The sequence below is a fragment of the Manis javanica genome, chromosome 2 (genome assembly GCF_040802235.1).
Source record: "Manis javanica isolate MJ-LG chromosome 2, MJ_LKY, whole genome shotgun sequence".
NCBI lineage: Eukaryota > Metazoa > Chordata > Mammalia > Pholidota > Manidae > Manis > Manis javanica.
The window spans coordinates 127,740,757-127,765,796 of record NC_133157.1 but is presented as its reverse complement, the minus strand read 5'-3'; the positions used below and the strand labels follow the sequence as shown (position 1 = coordinate 127,765,796).

Sequence of the window (25,040 nt, the reverse complement as noted above, 5' to 3'; positions counted from 1 at the left end):
GCCACAGGGGCCCCTCCCACCTAGGAACTGCTTAAAAGGCTCCCAAGTTAGCTGCATGCCCTTCCTCACTGACACCTCCCTTTGTCCCCGCCCACTAAGGGAGGACCATCAGGGCCACCCACATTAAAAAAAAGAAGAACAATGTGGGGCTGAGTGGCCTTCCCACTTCACCATCAGGTTCCAGAGAGCTTCTGCCTCTGCCTTCAGAGCTGGTGCTGACACTACCGTGACACAAGAGCAAGGTCAGGTATTAATAAGCTATTTTAAAGGCACAGAGAGTGTGCCACAAAGAGGCCAAGAGACTTTTTTCCAAGATTACATCCATCAAGAGGCCACGTGACTCAGAACATTACTTGTCAATGCTCTGTTAGGCCTGAAACACATTGTGCAAGAGTCAGCTCCAGATATGTCAATTATTTAAACACCAATAGAACACAGCCCAAGGGGCCTTTCCATTTAGCAGCCAGCAAATCACCATAGAAGTTAGGGGTCAGCTTCCAGCTTTTATAATTTCCACTGCAGGCTAACAACCTTTTGAAAATGCTTAGCACAAAAAAAATAAGACCTTTAAATGTAAAAGAAGTTTTGTGTCACAGAAGTTCCCCCTGGACAAGAAGAAAGATATTACCCAAGTTTCCAGAGATCAGAATTTCAAATTAACTTGCAGCACCTTTGAGCAAGACAAGAGTTATCAAGAATGAAGGGCCAAAACAGAAATGACTGATAAATAAGCATACTAGCAGCTGCCACATAAAACATCCACTTCCAAAAATAAGTCCATCATCTGAGTTCATGCCATCAGCCAAAAGTTGATTGTATTATTACAAATGTGCTTTATACAAAATGCTTAATAATAACCATATCGCATACTCTCACCAAAAAAAAATGGGACACACAATAAAACCTCAATAAGTAGTCCTTCATAGGTCGATAAAAAAAATTTTCCATTCCAACAAAACAGCAGCTGGTACCCAGAGGGACTTCTCCCCTATCAACCCAAGACTTCCTTTCCACAAGCTCTAGTTTGCCCATTAGCGAAGAGCTTGGAGGAAGATTTGCAAATATATTACCCAAAAAAATCCAGCGACTTAAATATAAATTGTATAAAAGCCCAATTGTGATAAACCCATTCAAAGCCCTGAGGACTTCTAAACACCTACAACATCTTGATGAGTGAACAGAAAGGGTGGAGATTACCATCTCTAAAAACCCAGAGGGAAAAAGGGACAGCAATGGGTTTAGAGCAGGTCACAGTGGCCTCCCATCCTGTCTCCAGGATGGACATGGGGGAATATTTAAAGTATTTAGAGATCCACAAGGCTCAGGATGAATGGACACGTTCCTGATTACAAAGGCCATATATATGCCCAGGGAAGAAGGAGGGACTAGTCGGGTTTTCAGAATGGCCTCTCACCTCATATATTGTCCACAACACTGTTAAATTTCTTACTCACATACCCACTTCAAATAAATTTGGAAAACTAATGCTCTCTGCTCATGTGTTTTCAATTGGGCATTCTTAAATTTTTCATTCATTTAAATAGTTGCAAAGATGCCATTTCCTCTGTACTGTACATAAGACATTTTGAAGCACTGCTGTATTGCTCCCATAACTACATTCAATAGAATGCTTGATCCCCTCCACTGTGCACTTTAAAATAGAGGCAAAAAAGTGCTACCTTACACAGCATTCCCTTCTCTTGCAATCACAGATTCAGTTCACATTCCCCAACTCTTACCTTGATGTAATGTTTTATTCCTAAGTCTGTTATTGCTCATCCTATCCTGCTATTCCCCTGCCACATCACCAAAAATACAATACATAACTGAATTTATTTAAAAATTTCTGACCTTAAAGTAAATATTTCCTTGTGGCTTCAATTATTCAAATTATTTTTAGTTCCAATCAAAACAACGTAAGTGACATTACAAAGTTTGATGATTGAACACAAAAAGTAAGTTGTTGCATCTTAGTGTTAAGAGCTGGAAGGTAGGTGCCTTAAGTAAAGGAGGCATCACTTAACACACCAGTATTTTATGTTTGGTGTACCAAAGGCCATGCACATGGTGACATTCTACCTAATGTGGAAGAAGTAGCCCGATGGGGAGCAGGAAAGGACACCACTGGTGTGTTCCCAGGCAGGTGGATTTCAGGAAAGGGGCATAACTTGAGGACTGGGAACTGATGCCCTAGAGTGACCCCTGTACCAGGTAACCCTTGGAAAAACGTCCAGTCCACAGCGGACATAAGAAATCCAGTTGGGAAACCTTTCATGTCCTAAATAACTATGTCTTATCCTACTACATGGACAAATACATCTTCATAATGACAGAATCAAGAATTATGTAAAAAGCTATTTTTATAGATGACTGGAAGTTGGCAAAAACGCTGAGTATTGCTATATTCAATTATGATGATTTGTCTGGGTGTTCTGTTGATGGACTAGCAATGAGTACATGATAATAAAAGAGACATATAATTCTTAAGTTATTATGTAAGTTAATATTATATATTTATTTCATGAAAATTATCTTTCTTACCTTCCTTTTGGCAAAATCATTAACTAATTCTGCACCAATGACCGAGCACATCTAGAACCACAAGATAGCACAAATTAAATACTGAAAAGTGATACTCCATTATGCAAAAAACTATGTATCTGTGTCTCTGAGAGATTATATATTTATATATTGCCATATTTATAGCAATAAATAGATAATACAGAGATAATAAAAGATAATTTATAGCTTTATTAATACCTTTATTACTTTATCTTTACAGCAATGCCACAAACTACAAAATCCATGGAATTCAGGTATACCACTTTGTTTTGAGGGAACACAAGACAGCTCCAGGTTCTTTAATAAACACAGCTGGTTTGTGCTTGTAATTCACGAATTTTTAGAATGCAGAGCCCAACCCAGCAGCCCCTCTTGTTCTGGTATAAGTGTAGTGCTAACATCAAAGATCACTGGTCCATGATCGTTGGGTGTACATGTCTAGCATTTCCAGAGCTGAAGATAGGCTGTATCATTAAGTTGCATGCCCTCAAAGAAGCTAAAGCCACAATGAAGGCACACTAGCTACTATCTTTCAAGCACTGTCACAGAACCCTGTATCCAGAGTACATCTGCCTAAGCCAAATCACTTGTGAATAACCCCTGTGGGCAGGTATCTTGGAGCAGCCAAAGCTATGAAACAGACATTTACCTTTGGTAGGTCCTGTCAACCTTTCAGATAAACACCGATGGTCCTACAAGACTCAGGCACTGAGCCAATAAGGTTGAATGTCTGTCTCTTGCTATCCATTTCATGTTGGATTTCAAGAGCATTTCTGGCCCTTTACACTGACATTTATGCTCTCATAGAGTTCAAAGGTAACCCATGCATTATATTTACTCCACAGTTTCTTGGGTTTCTACCAGAGCATTCTGTTAAGAGCACTGAGATTCTGAGATACCAGTGGAATAATGCCTGTTAAGGAAAAAACGATTACAGCAATTACAAATATACACACAACTATCCTCTAGACAGGTGTTAAGATGACAATAGAGAGCAGGCCTATGGACTTGGCCGTGACTCTGAATTCATATTGTTGATGGTTAATTTTGTGTATCAACTTGACTGGTCCACAGTGCCCAGATATTTGGTCAATTATTATTCTGTGTATTTCCTTGAGGGTGTATTACAATGAGACTTAGATTTAAATAAGTGGACTTTATGTAAAGCAGATTGTCTTCCCTAATGTGAGTGTGCCTTGTCCAATCAGTTGAGGAATAGAACAAAGGGCTGATTTCCTCAGAAATTTTCCAGCAGAAAACCTTTGGACTTCATCTGCCAGGTGAACCAGGTTCTTCTGGTTCTCCAGTAGATGGCACTGGACTTGAACTGCATCTCTTCCCTGAATCCCCAGCTTGCTGCTCTCCCCGCATCACTTAAGTCCCAGGACTTTGAGTTGGAAGTTGTACTCCCCAAACTTTACATTACACTAGACTCAGGAGACAACCGGGGCTCAAACCAATCACCTCCTTAGAGCCAGAGTCAAACAAGGCAGACTCTCCAGAAATCTACAGAACTGATGGATACAGCCAGAGGCACAGCCCTGCAAAGGGGGCGTGGCCCTGGGATGGGGGCGTGGCCCTGGGACAGAGGGTTGTGATGGGAGATCTAACAAGAAGCAGTAGGGCGTCAGAGACTTGTTCAGCAGCCCAAGGCAGAAAGAAAAGTGGGAGAAGCTTCCCAGTCTAACAGGCAAGAGAGCAGACAGTGCACAAGGGGGTAACCAATAGCACTGAGTGCCCCTGGCTCAGGACAGGACAATGGAGGAGGCCCATGAGGCATGACCAGGCTGGGCACAGCTAGAGGTCCCAGGGAGCAAGCTGTGCCCCAGAGATGGGTCAGTTCACAGGTGCTGAAGGCTTCTCTCAGGGACTCCACACCAGGGTCACTTAGGACATTAAAGGGTCCATCCAGAGCAGGAGCTGAGCTGAGCAGTGATGGCCCAGGGCCCAGATGGGGAAGAGGGAAGCAAGGAGAGGGGCAGACAAGATGGACCCTGACAGTTAAGATGATGGGTTAACACAAGGGAAGAGACAAGAGGCCAAAGAAGCCCCTAGAACCAACTCACCCACACCTACCACACAGAATGAAACACATGCATGATTCATAGAACCTGAGGTTGGATTAGGAAAAAAGAAAATAAATTCATATATGACTAACCCTTTAAAAAGGAAACCCTCATAGTGCTGCATTGTGCTCACAGTTTCCAGGTTGTGCAGAAAACCCAAATAGCATCTGATACAATTTACATCACTTTACATAATCCCATGATTACCATTTGGCAAGGAAGCTCCAGATTGAATCTCTGCCACTTATTTGCCTCCCAAATGGACAAAATGGAAAACATTCTGGACAAGTCACTTTCTACGCCTTACTTTTCTTAGTAATATGTTTTCAATACTTCAAGTCTGAATATTCTAAAGTCTTAATCAACAAACAAATATTTACTGACCCCCCTACTTTTTTCAAAGCATTGATTTCAGAACTAGGAAGGAAAAAAAGAATTGCCTTAGCCTAAAATCTGCTTCAAGCTGTCTGACCTGAGGACTAGTTATTTGCCTTTTACAAATGTAATACAAGAATAATACCAGGCAAGTTTACTCAGGTTGTTCTCAGCATGCAGTTAAATTTATTTACTTGATACACAGTAGGCACACAATAAAAATATTTTGTGGGTGAGGAAACTGTTTTTAACTGGAGAGTCATTATGCAAACAGGATAAAATTCCTAATTCATTTATTCACTGGGCAGGAAAAAGAAACAAGGGAGTATGTGTTTCAAAAGAAAAGCAACAAGCAGGGATTATTAGCAGAAAAGACTAATTTTTTACTTATAAACAAAATGGCTAGTCACCACTACATATACACAAATGTTTCTGATGTATATGCCCTCACTGTTTGGGTGTTTTGTTTTCTTAGACACCATGGTTTCTTAGGCTTTTGTTCCTAGTGCCTATTTATTTCAGAGCCCCTTCATAAGTCACATTCATTGTTCTTTGATTTCTTATATAAAGAACATTTCTTGGCTAAAGGAAACCTTAGCAATCATCTGGTCCAACTTGGTGTGCTGTGTGGTAGAGGCTGGGAAACACAAGATCACATGCTGGAAGCTGCACAAAGACATATAGGATTCTCCTGTTCCATGACCTACACTCAGGGCACAGACCCAGATGCCCATGGAGCCCAAGCAGGTGAGAGCAGACCAGCAGGGCAGAGAAGATCTGGTCAGCAAACACATGGCCATCTGACAGGGCGGACACCCCATGAAGTACCACGTGGACAGCAGGAAACACATCTGCAACCTTCTAAGTTCTCAAGAGATGCTGATAATCCAAACATTTAACTGATGTGACTTGTTATTGGTAAATATCAAAATTACTTCAAAATATTGTTTAGATAAACACACGCCCATGTATATATATACATACAACATGCTCACACCCATACACACATGCTTGCACAAACACAAAAGCGTACACACACTCATACATGCAAGCACGCACACACCTGCTCACACATACGGCTGCAAGCCAAGGCGACTGAGGTCTACACCATCCCTACTAGGCTCTCTACCCAATTAGAAAGGACTCAAAACGACATGCATTGTTTTAAAAGGGCTACTAAGTGCCTAAAGGAAAAGGATTATTTAATTTCCTCCCTGAATACACCTTCTTTCACATACCACTATCAAAACTGGCTTTCTGACAGTAGGATGAAAGCTCGCTTTTTTAGATACATAACCATGACTCTTAGTGGACTTCCTGTGCCATACTTGTCAAACACATCCCCAACCTTTCTTATCAAAATGTGTTTTGTCCTCTTTATATTAAACTATCTACTATTTAGTGAGGCTCTGTGCTACCAAGCGGCCAGATAGGATTAATTCTGCCCTTTGGGTTGTCAGCATATATAATTAACTTTCTTATTAACTGACAAATGTAATTCTAGTTACAATTTAATAAGACTGCCAATGAAAATGATGTGATTGTTTTAAGTTTCATTAGTGCTACTAAAATGTCATTTAAAGGAGCCAGGATGGCGGCATGAGTAGAGCAGCGGAAATCTCCTACCAAAACCACATGTATCTATGAAAATATAACAAAGACAACTCTTCCTAGAATAAAGACCAGAGGACACAGGAAAACATCCAGACCACATCCACACCTGTGAGAACCCAGCGCCTTGGGAAGGGGGTAAGATACAAGCCCCGGCCCGGCGGGTCCCGAGCGCCCCTCCCCACAGCTCCTGGCGGGAGGAGAGAGGTCTGAGCGGGAGGGAGAAGGAGCCCAGGACTGCTAAACACCCAGCCCCAGCCATCCAGACCAGAGCACAGACACAGTGCATGCGCGGGGCCCTGGAAACTAGGGAAACAGGGCAGCAAGAATGGTGAGCGGGTACCGGAGGCTGGCGCTGAGGGACAAAAGAAAAGCGAGCACCCATCTTTTTGTTGTTGTTGTTGTTGTTGTTGCTGTTGTTTTGTTGCGCTGAGTGCTTTTTGGAAGCCTTAAAGGGACAGGGACCCCAATACTAGGGTAACAGGGCAGCAAGACCGGCGAGCAGGTATTGGAGACTGGTGCCGGAGAACAAAAGAAATGCAAGCGGCCGCCTTTTTTTTTCCTTCTTTTTGTTGTTGTTGTATTGTTTTGGCGAGCACTTTTTGGAAGTCTTAAATGGATAGGGACCCCAATACTAGGGAAACAGGGCAGCAAGTCCGGTGAGCAGGTGCCCGAGGCTGGCACTGGAGAACAAAGAAAAATGAGCGGACATTTTTTCTTTTTTTTTTTGTGGTCGTTGTTTTGTTTTGGTGGGTGCTCTTTGTAAGTTTTAAAGGGGCAGGGCAGGACACTTAGTCCAGAGATAGGGAATCCGGGGATCTCTGGGCACTCTAATCCCCTGGGCTGCAGGGAGCACGGAGGCCCCTTACGGAGATAAACAGCCTCCCGGGCGCTCCCCCTCGGCAACTCCACCACTTTGGAGCAGCAGCCGGAGCCAGGCCACACGCACGGCAACAGCGGACATAAACTCCATAGCAGCCAGGCAGGAAGCAGAAGCCCTGTCTGTGCGCAGCTACCCAGCACAAGCCACTAGAGGTTGCTATTCTCCCAGGAGAGGAAGGCCACAAACCAACAAGAAGGGAAGTTCTTCCAGCCGTCACTAGTCCCAGCTCTGCGAACTATTCCTATCACCATGAAAAGACAAAATTACAGGCAAACCAAGATCACAAAGACACCAGAGGAGACAGACCTAACCAGTCTTCCTGACAAAGAATTCATTCAAAATAAAAATCATAAACATGCTGACAGAGATGCAGAGAAATATGCAAGAGAAATGGTATGAAGTCCAGAGGAAGATCACAGATGCCAGAAAGGAGATTACAGAAATGAAACAAACTCTGGAAGGATTTATAAGCAGAATGGATAAGATGCAAGAGGCCATTGATGGAATTGAAACCAGAGAACGGGAACGTATAGAAGCTGATATAGAGAGAGATAAAAGGATCTCCAGGAATGAAACAATATTAAGAGAACTGTGTGACCAATCCAGAAGGAATAATATCCGTATTATAGGGGTACCAGAAGAAGAAGAGAGAGGAAAAGGGACGGAAAGTATCTTGGAAGAAATAATTGCTGAAAACTTCCCCAAACTGGGGGAGGAAATAATCGAACAGACCACGGAAATACATAGAACCCCCCATAGAAAGGATCCAAGGAGGACAACACCAAGACACATAATAATTAAAATGGCAAAGATCAAGGACAAGGAAAGAGTTTAAAGGCAGCTAGAGAGAAACAGGTCACCTATAAAGGAAAACCCATGAGGCTAACATCAGACTTCTCAACAGAAACCCTACAGGCCAGAAGAGAATGGCATGATATATTTAATACAATGAAACAGAAGGGCCTTGAACCAAGGATACTATATTCAGTATGACTATCATTTAAATATGATGGCAGAATTAAACAATTCCCAGACAAGCAAAGGCTGAGGGAATTTGCTTCCCACAAACCACCTCTACAGGGCATCTTACAGGGACTGCGCTAGATGGGAGCACTCCTAGAAAGAGCACAGAACAAAACACCCAACATATGAAGAATGGAGGAGGAGGAATAAGAAGGGAGAGAAGAAAAGTATCTCCAGACAGTGTATATAACAGCTCAATAAGTGAGCTAAGTTAGGTGGTAAGATACTAAAAAGGCTAACCTTGAACCTTTGGTAACCACGAATCTAAAGCCTGCAATGGCAATAAGTACATATCTTTCAATAGTCACCCTAAATGTAAATGGACTAAATGCACCAATCAAAAGACACAGAGCAATACAATGGATAAAAAAGTAAGACCCATCTATATGCTGCTTATAAGAAACTCACCTCAAACCCAAAGACATGTACAAACTAAAAGTCAAGGGATGGAAAAACATATTTCAGGCAAACAACAGCGAGAAGAAAGCAGGGGTTGCAGTACTAATATCAGACAAAATGGACTACAAAACAAATAAAGTAACAAGAGATAAAGAAGGACACTGCATAATGATAAAGGGCTCAGTCCAACAAGAGGACATAACCATTCTAAATATATATGCACCCAACACAGGAGCACCAGCATATGTGAAACAAATACTAACAGAACTAAAGGGGGAAATAGGCTGCAATGCATTCATTTTAGGAGACTTCAACACACCACTCACCCCAAAGGATAGATCCACCAGGCTGAAAATAAGTAAGGACACAGAAGCACTGAACAACACAGTAGAGAAGATGGACCTAATAGACATCTATAGAACTCTACATCCAAAAGCAACAGGATATACATTCTTCTCAAGTGCACATGGAACATTCTCCAGAATAGACCACATATGAACCACAAAAAGAGCCTCAGCAAAATCCAAAATATTGAAATTCTACCAACCAATTTTTCAGACCACAAAGGTATAAAACTAGAAATAAATTCTACAAAGAAAACAAAAAGGCTCACAAACACATGGAGGCTTAACAACATGCTCCTAAATAATCAATGGATCAACGAACAAATTAAAATAGAGATCAAGGAATATATAGAAACAAATGACAACAACAACACAAAGCCCAAACTTCTGCGGGACGCAGCGAAAGCAGTCCTAGGAGAAAAGTATATAGCGATCCAGGCACACTTGAAGAAGGAAGAACAATCCCAAATGAATAGTCTAACATCACAATTATCGAAATTGGAAAAAGAAGAATAAATGAGGCCTAAAGTCAGCAGTAGGAGGGACATAATAAAGATCAGAGAAGAAATAAACAAAATGGAGAAGAATAAAACAATAGAAAAAAATCAATGAAACCAAGAGCTGGTTCTTTGAGAAAATAAACAAAATAGATAAGCCTCTAGCCAAACTTATTAAGAGAAAAAGAGAATCAACACAAATCAACAGAATCAGAAGTGAGAATGGAAAAATCACGACAGACTCCACAGAAATACAAAGAATTATTAAAGAATACTATGAAAACCTATATGCCAACAAGCTGGAAAACCTAGAAGAAATGGACAACTTCCTAGAAAAATACAACCTTCCAAGACTGACCAAGGAAGAAACACAAAAGTTAAACAAACCAATTATGAGCAAAGAAATTGAAACAGTAATCAAAAAACTACCCAAGAACAAAGCACCCGGGCCGGACAGATTTACCTTGGAATTTCATCAGACACACAGAGAAGACATAATACCCATTCTCCTTAAAGTTTTCCAAAAAATAGAAGAGGAGGAAATACTCCCAAACTCATTCTATGAAGCCAACATCATCCTAATACCAAAACCAGGCAAAGACGCCACCAAAAAAGAAAATTACAGACCAATATCCCTGATGAATGTAGACGCAAAAATACTTAATAAAATATTAGCAAACCAAATTCAAAGTATATCAAAAGGATCATGCACCATGACCAAGTGGGATTCATCCCAGGGATGCAAGGATGGTACAACATTCGAAAATCCATCAACATCATCCACCACATCAACAAAAAGAAAGACAAAAACCAAATGATCATCTCCGTAGATGCTGAAAAAGCATTTGACAAAATTCAACATCCATTCATAATAAAAACTCTCAGCAAAATGGGAATAGAGGGCAAGTACCTCAACATAATAAAGGCCATATATCATAAACCCACAGCCAACATTATACTGAACAGCGAGAAGCTGAAAGCTTTTCCTCTGAGATTGGGAACTAGACAGGGGTGCCCACTCTCCCCACTGCTATTTAACATAGTACTGGAGGTCCTAGCCATGGCAATCAGACAAAGCAAAGAAATACAAGGAATCCAGATTGGTAAAGAAGAAGTTAAACTGTCATTATTTGCAGATGACATGATAAAAAACCCTAAAGACTCCACCCCAAAACTACTAGAACTGATATCAGAATACAGCAAAGTTGCAGGATACAAAAATAACACACAGAAATCTGTAGCTTTCCTATACACTAACAACAAACCAATAGAAAGAGAAATCAGGAAAACAATTCGATTCACAATTGCATCAAAAAGAATAAAATAACTAGGAATAAATCTAACCAAAGAAGTGAATGACCTATACTCTGAAAACTACAAGTCACTCTTAAGAGAAATTAAAGGGGACACTAACAAATGGAAACTCATCCCATGCTCATGGCTAGGAAGAATCAATACCGTCAAAATGGCCATCCTGCCCAAAGCAATATACAGATTTGATGCAATCCCTACCAAATTACCAGCAACATTCTTCAATGAATTGGAACAAATAATTAAAAAATTCATATGGAAACACCAAAGACCCCGAATAGCCAAAGTAATCCTGAGAAAGAAGAATAAAGTAGGGGGATCTCACTCCCCAACTTCAAGCTCTACTATAAAGCCATAGTAATCAAGACAATTTGGTACTGGCACAAGAACAGAGCCACAGACCAGTGGAACAGACTAGAGACTCCAGACATTAACCCAAACATATATGGTCAATTAATATTTGATAAAGGAGCCATGGATGTACAATGGTGAAATGACAGTCTCTTCAACAGATGGTGCTGGCAAAACTGGACAGCTACATGTAGGAGAATGAAACTGGACCATTGCCTAACCCCATATACAAAAGTAAACTCAAAATGGACAAAGACCTGAATGTAAGTCATGAAACCATTAAACTCGTGGAAAAAAACATAGGCAAAAACCTCTTAGACATAAACATGAGTGACCTCTTCTTGAACATATCTCCCCGGGCAAGGAAAACAACAGCAAAAATGAACAAGTGGGACTATATTAAGCTGAAAAGCTTCTGTACAGCAAAAGACACCATCAATAGAACAAAAAGGAACCCTACAGTATGGGAGAATATATTTGTAAATGACAGATCCGATAAAGGCTTGACGTTCAAAATATATAAAGAGCTCACACGCCTCAACAAACAAAAACCAAATTATCCAGTTAAAAAATGGGCAGAGGAACTGAACAGACAGTTCTCCAAAAAAGAAATACAGATGGCCAACAGACACATGAAAAGATGCTCCACATCGCTAATTATCAGAGAAATGCAAATTAAAACTACAATGAGCTATCACCTCACACCAGTAAGGATGGCTGCCATCCAAAAGACCAACAACAACAAATGTTGGCGAGGCTGTGGAGAAAGGGGAACCCTCCTACACTGCTGGTGGGAGTGTAAATTAGTTCAACCATTGTGGAAAGCAGTATGGAGGTTCATCAAAATGCTCAAAACAGACTTAAAATTTGACCCAGGAATTCCACTCCTAGGAATTTACCCTAAGAACGCAACAATCAAGTTAGAGAAACACAGATGCACCCCTATGTTTATTGCAGCACTATTTACAATAGCCAAGAATTGGAAGCAACCTAAATGTCCATCGGTAGATGAATGGATAAAGAAGATGTGGTACATATACACAATGGAATACTACTCAGCCATAAGAAGAGGGAAAATCCTACCATTTGCAGCAACATGGATGGACCTGGAGGGTATTATGCTCAGTGAAATAAGCCAAGTGGAGAAAGAGAAATACCAAATGATTTCAACTCATCTGAGGAGTATAAGAACAAAGGAAAAACAGAAGGAACAAAACAGCAGCGGAATCACAGAACCCAAGAATGGACTAACAGGTACCAAAGGGAAAGGGACTGGGGAGGATGGGTGGGTAGGGAGGGATAAGGGGGTGGGGAGAAAAAGCGGGGTATTATGATTAGCATGCATAATGGGGGGGGAGAAAGGGGAGGGCTGTACAAGACAGAGAAGACAAGTAGTGATTCTATAACATTTTGCTATGCTGATGGACAGTGACTGTAAAGGGGTTTATAGGGGGGACCTGGTGTAGGGGAGAGCCTAGTAAACATAATATTCTTCATGTAGGTGTAGATTAAAGATAACAAAAAAGAAAAGAAAGAAAGAGAAGGGGGATTACTCCCTGATAGGATAAAACTAACTGTAAATCAACGATTAATACATGCTTTAAATATCCTTAATTTTGATCACTTAAAGGGTGTCAGATGATCGGCTATGGATGTACACTTTTCTGATAATATTCCTTTCTCTTAAAAAAAAAAAAAGCAGTTCCTGTGTGGTGACCTCCAATGAGTTCTACACAATGGTATAAAGGGCATATCAAAGTGTGGGCAAAGGGTCTCTTTGTGTTTATACAGAGGATCAAAGCCTAATTGGGCTACCCAGAAAATGAACTAAGATATGATATGAAGAAGAACTTCCAACATCAGCACTCTCTGGAAGAGACATACCAGGAGATGATCATCAAAAAACCTCAACAAATATCCAGGCGATGCTGCAGTTGTAGCTGCATTCATCCCACTGGTTCCTGGACTTGCCATGGGAATGAAGAAGGAGATATCTAAGCTGGCCTGTGCATACAGTAAAACAACAAATTTGACTGGATCCATACTGTTGGAACTCAACCAAGAATTAGGAGAAGTGCAAGTTGTATTGCTCCAAAATCTTACAACTACAGACTATCTACTGTTAAAAGAACATATGGGATGTGAACAGTTCGCAGGAATGGGTTGTTTTAATTTGACTGATTTCTCTCAGACTGTTCAAGTACAGTTGGACAATATCCATTACATCATAGACAAATTTTCACAAATGCCTAGGGTGCCTAACTAGTTTTATTGGCTTCACTGGAGTTGGCTGGTAATTATAGATCTGCTTTGGTTATGTAACTATAATCCTATTATGTTAATGTGTGCGCGCAATTTAATTGGTAGTTTAAACCTATACATGCTTAAGTTACTCTACAAGAAGATATGTCAAAGAAATAATCAATCTTCCCATGTTTTCTTCCATCTGCTACCTCGATAGCTTTTCTTCTTCCTTCCTAATTACAACCCTTAAATAGAATTCGTGCCTCATATCGAATTCACCGAGTATCATAACTCCTCCAAGTGGTAAAGATACCTCAAGACAAATGCTGGGCACAAAAGCCACAGGGCATAAATCTGCAAAGAAGTAAAAAGCTAACCTTTTCAAAGAATATTGCTTCTCTCTCACTTACCAACTTTACATTTCCCTGTATGGCCCTGGAAGATGACTGGTTAACCAGACGCGGGTAAGATTCCTCAAGGGAGGAACAACCTAAGACAGGCACAGTCGCAGGGGGGCCATCAGGTGAGAAATTGGGGATCAACAGACGTGAGGCTTAGAACCTCACCCCCGCTGTTTTGAGAGAAATCTACATCGTGGATGTATTATTGCCCTTGTCCAGCTTGGATTAACACATAGTCTACAGGCACACACCTGATCATCTATATTTGCTCTCTTACAACACTAAACTATGTTTTCTACCTTTATCTTGCATCTACCTACCACTTCAGCATTTTATTAAAAAAATAATAATAATAATAATAATAAAGGGAGAAATGTGCGATTCACATATAAATCAAGTATAAAAATCAAATGAATATTCATATTTGACCTGATTATTTATAGTTCATAATGAGTGATCAAAACCGAAAGTTTTTGTGATGACTGCCCTTGTATTGTTCACCATGTAAGAACTTATTCATTATGTAAGAATTTGTTCACCATGTAAGAACTTGTTCGTTATGCTTCAGAAGATTGGAGACTGACGAGAATTAGGCTTGGAGTGGATTAATGATTGTGCATTGAGCATTGACTCCCCTATATAGAATTTTATTGTTGTTAACAACCATTTGATCAATAAATATGAGAGATGCCCTCTCAAAATAAATAAATAAATAAGGCAGACAAAAAAAATGTTATCTTTTACCGTTTTAAAATATATAGTCAGATGTAAAAAAAAAAAAAAACCACAATGAGATCACCTCATGCCAGTTAGGATGGCCAACATATAGAAAAGAATAGGAACAACAAATGCTGGTGAGGCTGCAGAGAAAGGGGAACCCTCCTACACTGCTGATGGGAATGTAAACTAGTTCAGCCATTGTGGAAAGCAGTGTGGAGTTTCCTCAAAAAGCTCAAAATAGAAATACCATTTGACCTAGGAATTCCACTCCTAGGAATTTACACTAAGAATGCAACAGCCCATTTTGAAAAAGACATATGCACCCCTATGTTTATCGCAGCACTATTTACAATAGCCAAGAAATGGAAGCAACCTAAGTGTCCATCGGTAGATGAATGGGTAAAGAAGATGTGGTACATATACACAATGGAATATTATTCAGCCATAGGAAGAAAACAAATCCTACCATTTGCAACAACATGGATGGAGCTAGAGGGTATTATGCTCAGTGAAATAAGCCAGGTGGAGAAAGACAAGTACCAAATGATTTCACTCATCTGTGGAGCATAAGAGCAAAGCAAAAACTGAAGGAATGAAACAGCAGCAGATTCCCAGAACCCAAGAGTGGACTCACAGTTACTAAAGGGAAAGGGACTGGGGAGGATGGGTGGGAAGGGAGGGATAAGGGGAAAAGGGGCCATTATGATTAGCACACATAATGTAGGGGGTGGGCAAGGGGAAGGCAGTATAGAACAGAGAAGACAAGTAGTGATTCTATAACATTTTACTATGCTGACAGGCAGTGACTGTAATGGGGTATGTCATGGGGACTTGATAATGGGGGAAATCTAGTAACCACAATGTTGCTCATATAATTGTACATTAAATGATACCAAAATAAAAAATACTAATAATAAATAAAATGTTGAATGAAAAAAAAATGTCATTTAAATAATAAAACAGGAATCTTAAATATCGGTAGTGTCATATGACACAATCAAGCCCTACCTCTCAGAGTCCACAGTGAAATGATGGTCACAGACTGGTGAGTCTTGTCACACCGCACTTCATAGTCCACAGCTGCCCCATCTTTTACTTTATAATCTACTACAGTTAAAAACGGCAATTCCCCACACCAGTCCTGGGATCAGGCTCCAGAACCTGGCAGGATCTATCCCCCTAACATAAGGCCATATTCACACTTTCTCCTAACGCTTCATGAATAAACATCCTGTTATTCAAATAAGATATATTAACTAACTCCAGTAATTTTAATTCAACTGTGAGTGGTAAATAGAGTTATTCTGGCAAGACTGCAGGGTTTGCAATTCAAATTACAGAAATTTTAATAACAGGGAAAATAAAAATTAGTGGCATGATTCCTCAGGCACCATAACTCCAATACTTTTATTGCAGCAGGAGAAAGCACACATAAATATTTCTCAATTTATAAGCCAGCGGGGTGTTCTTTGGACAGGCATCATCACACACATTTACCTGCAATCTTACAGAAGCAATTCTTTTGGTGACTCGGTAGGCACCTGCTGAAAATGCAAAGTTCCCCCAAACACAGACAGTAACAAGAAAGGTTGCTACTTCTCAATAAATAACAGTGAGACAGTAGCTGGATTAAGTGATTTCCTTACATTATCACTATAAACAATAATTTTTGGCGGCTGCCCTTTGTGAGCTTTGCATGTGCTTATGAATAAATCAAGCCTTATTGATTTACTAAGCCAACACGTTTACATCGAGCTCCTCTGTAAGAGCCATAATCCTCGACTGCACTTAGTGATGCTCTAATGTAGCATGTTTCTTAATACTTTGAACATGAAAGATTAGTACCGATTAGCTCAGGAGCAGGAACACTGCTCTTTGAACGGACAATTGGCCTCCATGCCAAGTTGCTGTTAATGCAGTTCTTTGCCTGCTGGCTGGAACCACATCCTAATGAAATATGGTAGAGTTGCTGGCACACTGTTTCCTTCCTGGTAACATTCAACGTAATCACGACAGCTCACATCAATTCAAACATGAACCCATTTAAAATAGCAAGGCAAGAAAATAGGACTGTAAAGAAGGCTACATGCTTGGTAAAGCTATCCCATCAAGTAACAAAACGACTTTCAGGGCTGCGATTCCAGAAAAGTAAGACAACCACGAATGACCTCAAATGTCCTCCAAGATGTTGTGCACTGCAACCTTAGCTGGCCAGGAGAGACAGTCCTCTCCCTCTTCCCTGAGTGGGTAAAGTCACCCCAAACTCTCATTCCCTTGCTTAACCCAACTGTGTCTTGAAGCTGCCATCCACATACTGACTGATTCAAGTCTGGACCTGCTGGTCCCTCACTCAGGGACAGGTGATGGCCAGATCTCTGGCTTCAAAACAGAAGTGAAATTCACAATTCTTAATGGAGCAAAAAAATCTGTCCACAGCAGGTGGTGATGGACCCAGGAACGCACAATTTCCAACTGAGTTTGTCCCCCAATCCAGGGGACTGAAACTGGATCATCACAACAGGAACAGAGAAACTTTACTTCTGGGCTTCAACAATTTTCCTGGGCTAGATGTTCATAGATCCCATAAAACAGACTCCACTCCTCTGCCTCTGAGAAGAAAATTAGCACCCACCTCTTCCTACTTTGCTGGCTCCTTCCTCTAACGCACCCCCTGATTCCTGGGGTCAGTAAGAAAATCTATCACAGTAGAGTGCTCCAAACAAAAACATCATGTGTCATGGATAGCTTTAACTCAAGTTAATAATCTACAATGCCTTTCAAGTTGAACCACTACCAAGATCAACCAGGTACAGTTGCGGAATTCACTATGACATTAGCTCTCTAAGACAGAAAACCACACAAATGAGAATCCTTGTTCAAAAATAGACTGAGTTCCCTGTGGAGCCATTGCTGCCACTGGCTACAAAGCAATAATTATCCTGTACTACAGCAATCAATAAAACCTTTTGGCCCATGAACCTGCTATTTCCTGACTTTGTTCTCTGTACTAAAGATTTGCAAGTCATATTGATTACCTACTAAATTTTTTTAAAGTTCTTTAAAACGAGCAATAAAGAAATTCTCAAATTAGCATAACATGTTGTTTGAACGGGCTTCGAACCTTTCAGTCACATTAATGGTTTCCCTCTTTACAGGGTTTTTTCATTTTTCATTTGGGATTTGTCATTTTAAGTGTCTCTGTCTTGCCTAATAGCACAAAGTCAGTAGGATACAAATTTGATGGTGTTTCAGAAACTGTGACTGCTGCCACATTTTTCATCCCTGTGATAGAGAGCAAGTGATTAATAAACTATGCCCTCCTTCTCGGGCAACTGCATGGATCTTTACCAAATGAACCCATTAGCTCCTAAGAGTGTTAAAATCCAGCACCCCAAAACTTCTCACTGAAACTGTTCACTAGAGAATCCATTTTAAAGTGAAACCACCTTATATCCTTTCCAAGGACATTTAGCCACTAAAGTGTGAAACTTTAAGAAAGAGTCATGAATAAGCAAGGACAGCAAAAAGGCAAGGTGGTGGCCAGGACTCAGCCTGCCTCTAGACCCTCCAAGTGTGTGGGCACATCTCTAGCCTTTGTGTGCAGAGCAGGATGAGCAGGAAGATCTCTAACTCTCTCACTGGGACTGATATTTTCCCAATGTTCCATCAGTACAGTTCATCCACCAGGACTGGTTTATTTAATGACAGATCAGAAGTCACAGGGAAATTAAATAGCCATACATTACCTCGTGTTTTCTTTCCTCTGGGGCTATTTTAATTCAAACCCAGATGGAATATTATCCAGCCTTAAAAATGAAGGAAGCCCTATCTTACACCACTCACAGTAATTAACTCAAAATGGATTAAAGACTTAAGTGTAAGACTGGAAACCATAAAACTCCTAGAAGAAAACATAGGGAAAAAAGCTCCTTGACACAGGTCCTGGTAATGATTTTTTGGATATGACACTGGAGCACATACAACAAAAGGAAAAATAAACAAGTGGGATGACATCAAACTAAAAAGCTTCTGCCCAGTAAAGGAAACCATTAATTAAATGAAAAAAGACAACCTATTGAATGGAAAATTTTTCAATTTTTAAAAAAAATCAATAGGGGGAACAAAAAGCACGGGTGCAAACGTGATCAACACTAAGGGTGCACTTGCTCTGTAAGCAGACACGGTTTGACCTTGGCTGCCCACGGAAGCTCTTGGAAGAGGGGGTAATTCATAGAAGAGGAGAGGAAAAAGGTTCTAGGCAGAAAGACTCAAAGCTAGAAGGAAAGAAAAAGGGCCTTTCTTTCCTGCTTCTGAAGCCAGGACCAAGGCAATGGATTCCATCCTCACACATGTATACAAATTCAACTCAAACTCCATGCATTTATTAAGAACCCCCTCCCCAGCACTTTCCATCATGCATGGGTATTAGAAAGCCATAGACCATTCCCATTCATCATAAAAACAATGCATCAGAACTTAAAAGAGAAGATAAAATTCAAATGCTCCGAAAGATAAAGTAATTGCTAATAGGGCAGACAAAAGGAACCCCAGAATACAGCTTGATAAAAAAAGTAGCAGGTCAAAATCACAATCGGCAGGCAGGCACAGAGACAACAGTATACATGCCACATGCCTGAGAATTAGCATGAACGGTTTTCAAGTACATGCTGCCGTCATCAGAACAGAACACAGAGCAGGGTGTTGAGATTTGCCTATTTGGTAAGGCAGTTTTCCTCACTCACAGGACTGGATGTGTTCCTTTTCTGGATCTGTAATGCACACCGCATCCTTCTACCAGTGGCTCCCAAAGTCAGCCCCACTGGCATTTGAGCCCAGCAACACTTTGTCTGGGGCTGTCCTGTGCTCTGCAGGATGTTAGTAGCATCAGACGCCCCCCACCAGATGCCAGCTGCATCTTCCCCCGCCTTACAACCAAAATGCTTCCAGAAATTGCCTCATGTCCCCTGGGGGGTACAGTTTGCCCTAGCAGAGAACCACTGTTTTCTTACAATGAAATGGATCTCACCTATACAAGCTGTGACAATCCCTTGAGAGTAATGCTGTGTCCCATCATCTGTGTGGTTTAATACATGCTTTGCACCCTGACAGTCTTCCCAAAAAGAAGATAGATTAAAGCTTATTACAGAAGCCTGTTTCAGATGCCCTACAGCACTGCTCACAGTCTCTAAGGAAAAGCCATATAACCCACTGAAGAAGGGAAAACAAGACCAGGACCCCTGGCATCCCTCCAGCCTTCCTTTCCAACCTCCAAAACCCATTTAAGGATTAGGCACCAAAGCTGGAAACTCCTAAAGGCCGTGGTGGGCTCAACTGTCAGGTTCAGCTCTGACATCTGAAAATGCACCTATTCCCCCTTTCTCCAATGCCCAGGAGCTCAGGGAGGTCAAGAAGCAATCTTGAAAGTCCAAGACCTGAATCAATTCCTGAATCCCTACCAGGTTTTCTCTATGAGCCTCATGAATGAGGACCCCCAGCAAATCGTCAGGCTTTGAAGTGCCATGTGGATGCAGGGAGCTTACCATCCGGGGGCACCAAGGCCTTGTTGTTCTGTGTGCACCACCCCACAGGGTGGAGGTCCGCTGTCACCACGTCACACCAGAAGTCAGCCCGGCGGTCCTCCCCACAGCCACAGTAGCGCAGAAGCAGCAGCTGGCCGCAGGTGGTGATGACGGTGGCCACCCAGTATGTGTCTGGGTTGCTCTTATTAGCCACTTCCAATTTCATCCCTGGCTGGAAGTTGCTCTGAATACTGATTTCAACCTTTAGGAAACAGAAGTGCAGGAAAATGTTTTAATTCAAGACACACACATCAGGAAGATTTTTAGAGCTATTAGGAACACAGCACTTAGAAGCAGTATTTGTTGTCCTCGAATAGCACCATCTAAGAGAAATGCATGCCAGCCACTAATATGATGTTAAATTTTCTAATAGCCATGTTAAAAGAGTGAGATAAAACAGATATAATTAATTTTGATGTTATTTTATTTATCCCAAAATATATCCCAAATTTCATTTCAAGATGGAATCACTATAAAAATTACTAATGAGGTATTGTATATTCTGTTTCTCCATCGAAGCCTCAGAAATCAGGTGAGCATCCTACACTTACAGCACACGTAGATCTGGGTGGCACACTTTACACTCAATAGCTCCAAGTGGCTAGTGGCTACTGAGTGAACAGTGCAGCCAGATGGATTTTCTCTTTTTTCTTAATTAGGCGTTACGGTTTATTAATATGTACCAGTCCTTCCCCAAAACGAAAGCTTTGCAACCTAGCAGGTTATAACATTCGAAAGTGATGCGCATGAATAACAGTTGCCTAGAGACGATGGAAGTGTATGTGGCTCATCCACGGGTACAATGCTACTTTTCCTTTACACCTGGCATCCCTGCCTGGGGACATCAGCATTCGGAAGGAGACTACAACTGAAACGGAGGACGGAGAAGTTATTGGATTAAAGAGAAAGAGACGACTCCATATGGAGAGTGGTAACTTCTTAGCACAAAAACGAAGGAAGAAGTCGTCAGTCAGTACCTCTTTGCTAAACTGCCTCAAGGAATCTAACCCAATCCTCCTGGCATCTTAAGAGGCAAATGTTACAATGGCTTTTGCAGGCCTGGGTACCAGGAGTTTTAGCTTTGCTACTATAATATTCAGCTCCTAGTTTTACAAAATGGCCACAATCACGTTCATAATATACTGGTGATCATAACATTTACTAAAGTCAGTATAAAAAGAGAGTTGGGAATGTCATCTACCTTTAAAAGGTCATCCAAATTTAGTAAGGCCTAAATTCCTTTTAAGAAGAATATTTCACCTCCAAAAAAAATAAGATGCTGCATTAAAATGAAGAATCAAAGTTCTAGCTTCCTAATTCAGCAAAAGATCTAGAAGAAAAAACAGGTTGAGAAAGTGGCCCAAACTGCCTAGGATTATCAGGCCAGATCTTTGCCCGGGGTAGTCCAGAGAGAAAAATGTTTCTGAGAATTAAGTTTTCTTTTCCAGTAGAGCAACAGTAATATCTTAGAACTTGGGTCCTGGAAATTTAGGCTTTTCCTTGCTAATGATGTATTAGCAAAATCTCTTATGTAAGCAAAAATCTGATAAAGCCTCAATTTTTTATTTCCTGGGACTTACCCTCTGCGGGGCATGCTATTGCATTGTTCACAGAAATTTAACTAATGCAAATGATTTTTTTTCATTTGTTCCAAATGTTTTCTCATGGTTATCTCCTCTAATTTGACTCAACTGCCCACAAATGGCTATAAAACTTCTAAGTGTCCTTTCAAAACAGATATATCAATTCAAAATAAAAATATACATCCATTACACTTCCTAAGATGATGTTACACATTACACATACTTCCTTAATTTGCTGGCTTTTTATTATTTACTGGCAATCAGCCTTACCTGTCTTGGGCTGTGTGCCCCTACACAGAAAAGGCCATGTCTGTCTAACTCAACTTTCTGAGGAAGAGAACAAGGTTAAAACTGCATGCCACTTCCCCCTCCTGAGCACCTGCCCTAGGCCCTGTCCACCTTACCTGTAAGCCAACAAAAACCAAGCTAACTGCCTCATCTCCTCTAATCTGTGGCTGAATTTCCCTCTTCTTTCAATTCCTTTTCTTCCCAGAGGTTCAGCATCTTCCCAAAAATCTCCCTCCCACCCTCCGAATGTAGATGGGAAGTGAAGGGATGTCACGCACGTGTTTGAATGACGTGTGAGGAGCCGCACTGGCACCTGTTTCTTCCAAATACTCTCCCCAGTTGAAGCCAATTTCCTCCAAGCTTGAACCTTCTGTCGAAAAACAAAGAACAGAAGAATATCAATACCAGAGTGAAGGATAGAAAGGCACTGGCTCTCATGAAGACCGGAAAACCCTTAATGCAGGAGACAAATGAGTTCCGTGGTTTAAGGGATATTGTCAGATTGTCTGCACAGCTTGTTTGCTGATCTGACACAGCTGACTGAAGAACTCTGCTTGAACCACCCTGACAAAATCCAGGGCAAAGCTGAATACTCACACAAAGGAAATGAGAGCGGCTCCATGCTGGATCTGCTGCATGTTAATGTCCTAGTTTGGAATCAACCATTGCAGATATTCCATTCTTTGTGGAGATTAGAGGACAAGGTAAAGGAAGCCACTGGGCACAGAATGAGCACCTGATGCATATGCAGTCCTGGCACCTGTCCGTCGGCTACTTACCTTAGCTGGAGATTATAAAATAGCAGCAATACACTGTTAGTGTCAGAAGGAGCTTTGGAAAGCATTGACTCTGAGGTTATTTCAAGGAAAACAAAATTGAGGTGCAGAAGGATTGCTCAGGTGTGAGAGGTCACCCAGCAGTTTGGTGACAGAAACTGACCAGCTGTCAATCAAGCAATTCCTAAAACATTTAAGAATGAAAGATATAATCTGCAGAGTCAAAAAGCACCAAATAACTAACTTTAAAGGATAAGTAACATACCATGTCATAGTTTCCAATGGAAATAACTAATAGGATGTAAACATTTTTAACCTATTTGCAAGGCTACCAGAAGGAACAAACCTACAGCAGGGCTGTCCAAACATGCGGAGAAGTAGGAGCCTCAGAAGTTTAGATTCTCCTTTCTTGCAAGAATGTTCAATCTGTGTATCTTCTAGCAACAGTCTATTTCATCAGCCAAGTATAAATACTGCTTTCAATCACAGAAGTGGTATATCCTGGCAAGTAGACTAGGGGAATCAGAGACAGAAGGACCCAAGAAAGAAAGCCTATTCTTGAGGTTATAACTACCTCTATTCTACTAGATATGTTTCTATAGTAAGTGGTAAAAGTAATTTTCTTGTGATACTCTATACAGCCTCAGAAATTGATAGAAGATAATTGTGTACAGTCTGATGATGCAAAGCTGAAAGTTACCTTAAATTGTGTCTTCTAAATCAACATGGTTTAGAACTGCCTCCTGAAACTGTACTCCAATAAAGCAGTTTATAATTCAATGTCCAAGGAAAAAAAGCCACCAGAAGAGAAAACCTTTCCCTTGTACCTCTCCCAACATTCTGCTCATTCAGGGACGTATCTCCTTCTGTCAGAAATGTGTTCCCTTAGCAAAGTCACAGGTCTTACAGTCCCCAGCCAATAAGGGAGGTCAGGCGGGTTCAAGCTGCTAAGACACAGCAAGATAGACACAGGGAGAGCAGTCATCTTCTGGACAGCACCTCCCGGTGTCCCCCCACTAGCTCCACCCAAATTATTTTCCCCCAAACAGCACAGATCACAGATTACCAAGTTTGTCTTCTGGCCCACTTGCCGAGCATCAGTGCAGCACTATTTATCAGCCACGGTGGCCTGGTACAGTGTGTGCTGGTAGCTACCTTGCTACCAAGAAGGTCTGTAATTTCTGTGCACCAGAGATTATAGGCTGTCCAGGCTCCTTCAAGCCCTGCCTGTCCAGCCCGTCCATGCAGTGACCACACTGCCACTGCAGCATCCTAAGAACTGCCCCACAGTTGGGTGTCAGCTATCTGCCAATTGCTTTTATAGACATCCCCTCATCAAATCCTTCCAAGAACCCTGATGGACAGGTACTACTATCCCATCTTAGAGAAGAGACGATGGGAGTCCAGACAGGCCAGGGACTCAGAAGGGTCACAACCACCCAGCCACAAGGCTGGACTCCAACTCAGCCTCTCTGATTTCAAGATGCCATTCCATGTCAATCTGCTGCCTGCATCATGCATCAGACACCTCCCTCCACCACTGCCCGTTTCTCCACCTGGGCATCCAAGGTGGACTCCAGGGCCTGCGCCTCTGTCTTCCCATGTTGGTGGGCATGAGTGCTCCAGAGCCAAATCAGGCAGTGAGAGGACACAGGGGCTGCAGTAAAGCAGGAGGCAGCAGCCCCCTTGGGGAGGAGAACAGAATGGGCAGAGCCCTGGAACCCCTTTGTAAAGGAAGAGAGAACCAGGGAGAAAGAGTGAGCATCAAACTCAGTCCTGGGCTCATGGGTCAGGAAGTCATGGGAGACCTCTGGGGTGAAAAATTGCTGAGATTTACAGCTGCCGAGAAACACATGAGCTCTCTTAGTGATCAGTTCCTCCACATCAGAAACATTCCAGCGGAGACCCAGCCATCAGGAACTGCCTGCTGCATCCATGGCCCTGGATCAGAAGGCCAGATGACCCTCATCACCAGGATCCTATTCCTTCCCATCAGCGGAAAGGGTCGGCCATGGATTCCATTTCTC

The 25,040-nt window shown here is 41.5% G+C and overlaps 1 protein-coding gene across 7 annotated transcripts in view; it reads right to left on the bottom strand.

Annotated features, from left to right (window-relative positions):
• The window catches only part of SFMBT2 (Scm like with four mbt domains 2), a 214,821-nt gene that overhangs the window by 150,919 nt on the left and 38,862 nt on the right, over positions 1 to 25,040 (bottom strand). For 6 of the 7 annotated variants that reach the window (XM_073229358.1, XM_073229355.1, XM_073229354.1 and 3 more), the window contains exons 3-4: positions 22,516 to 22,607; positions 20,328 to 20,568 (exon numbers count right to left, since the gene is read on the bottom strand). The exons of the other annotated variant lie outside the window; for it this stretch is intronic. In XM_073229358.1, the coding sequence (XP_073085459.1) occupies positions 20,328 to 20,568; positions 22,516 to 22,607 (333 nt within the window). The remainder of the gene's footprint in view (positions 1 to 20,327; positions 20,569 to 22,515; positions 22,608 to 25,040) is intronic. 7 annotated transcript variants of the gene reach the window in all.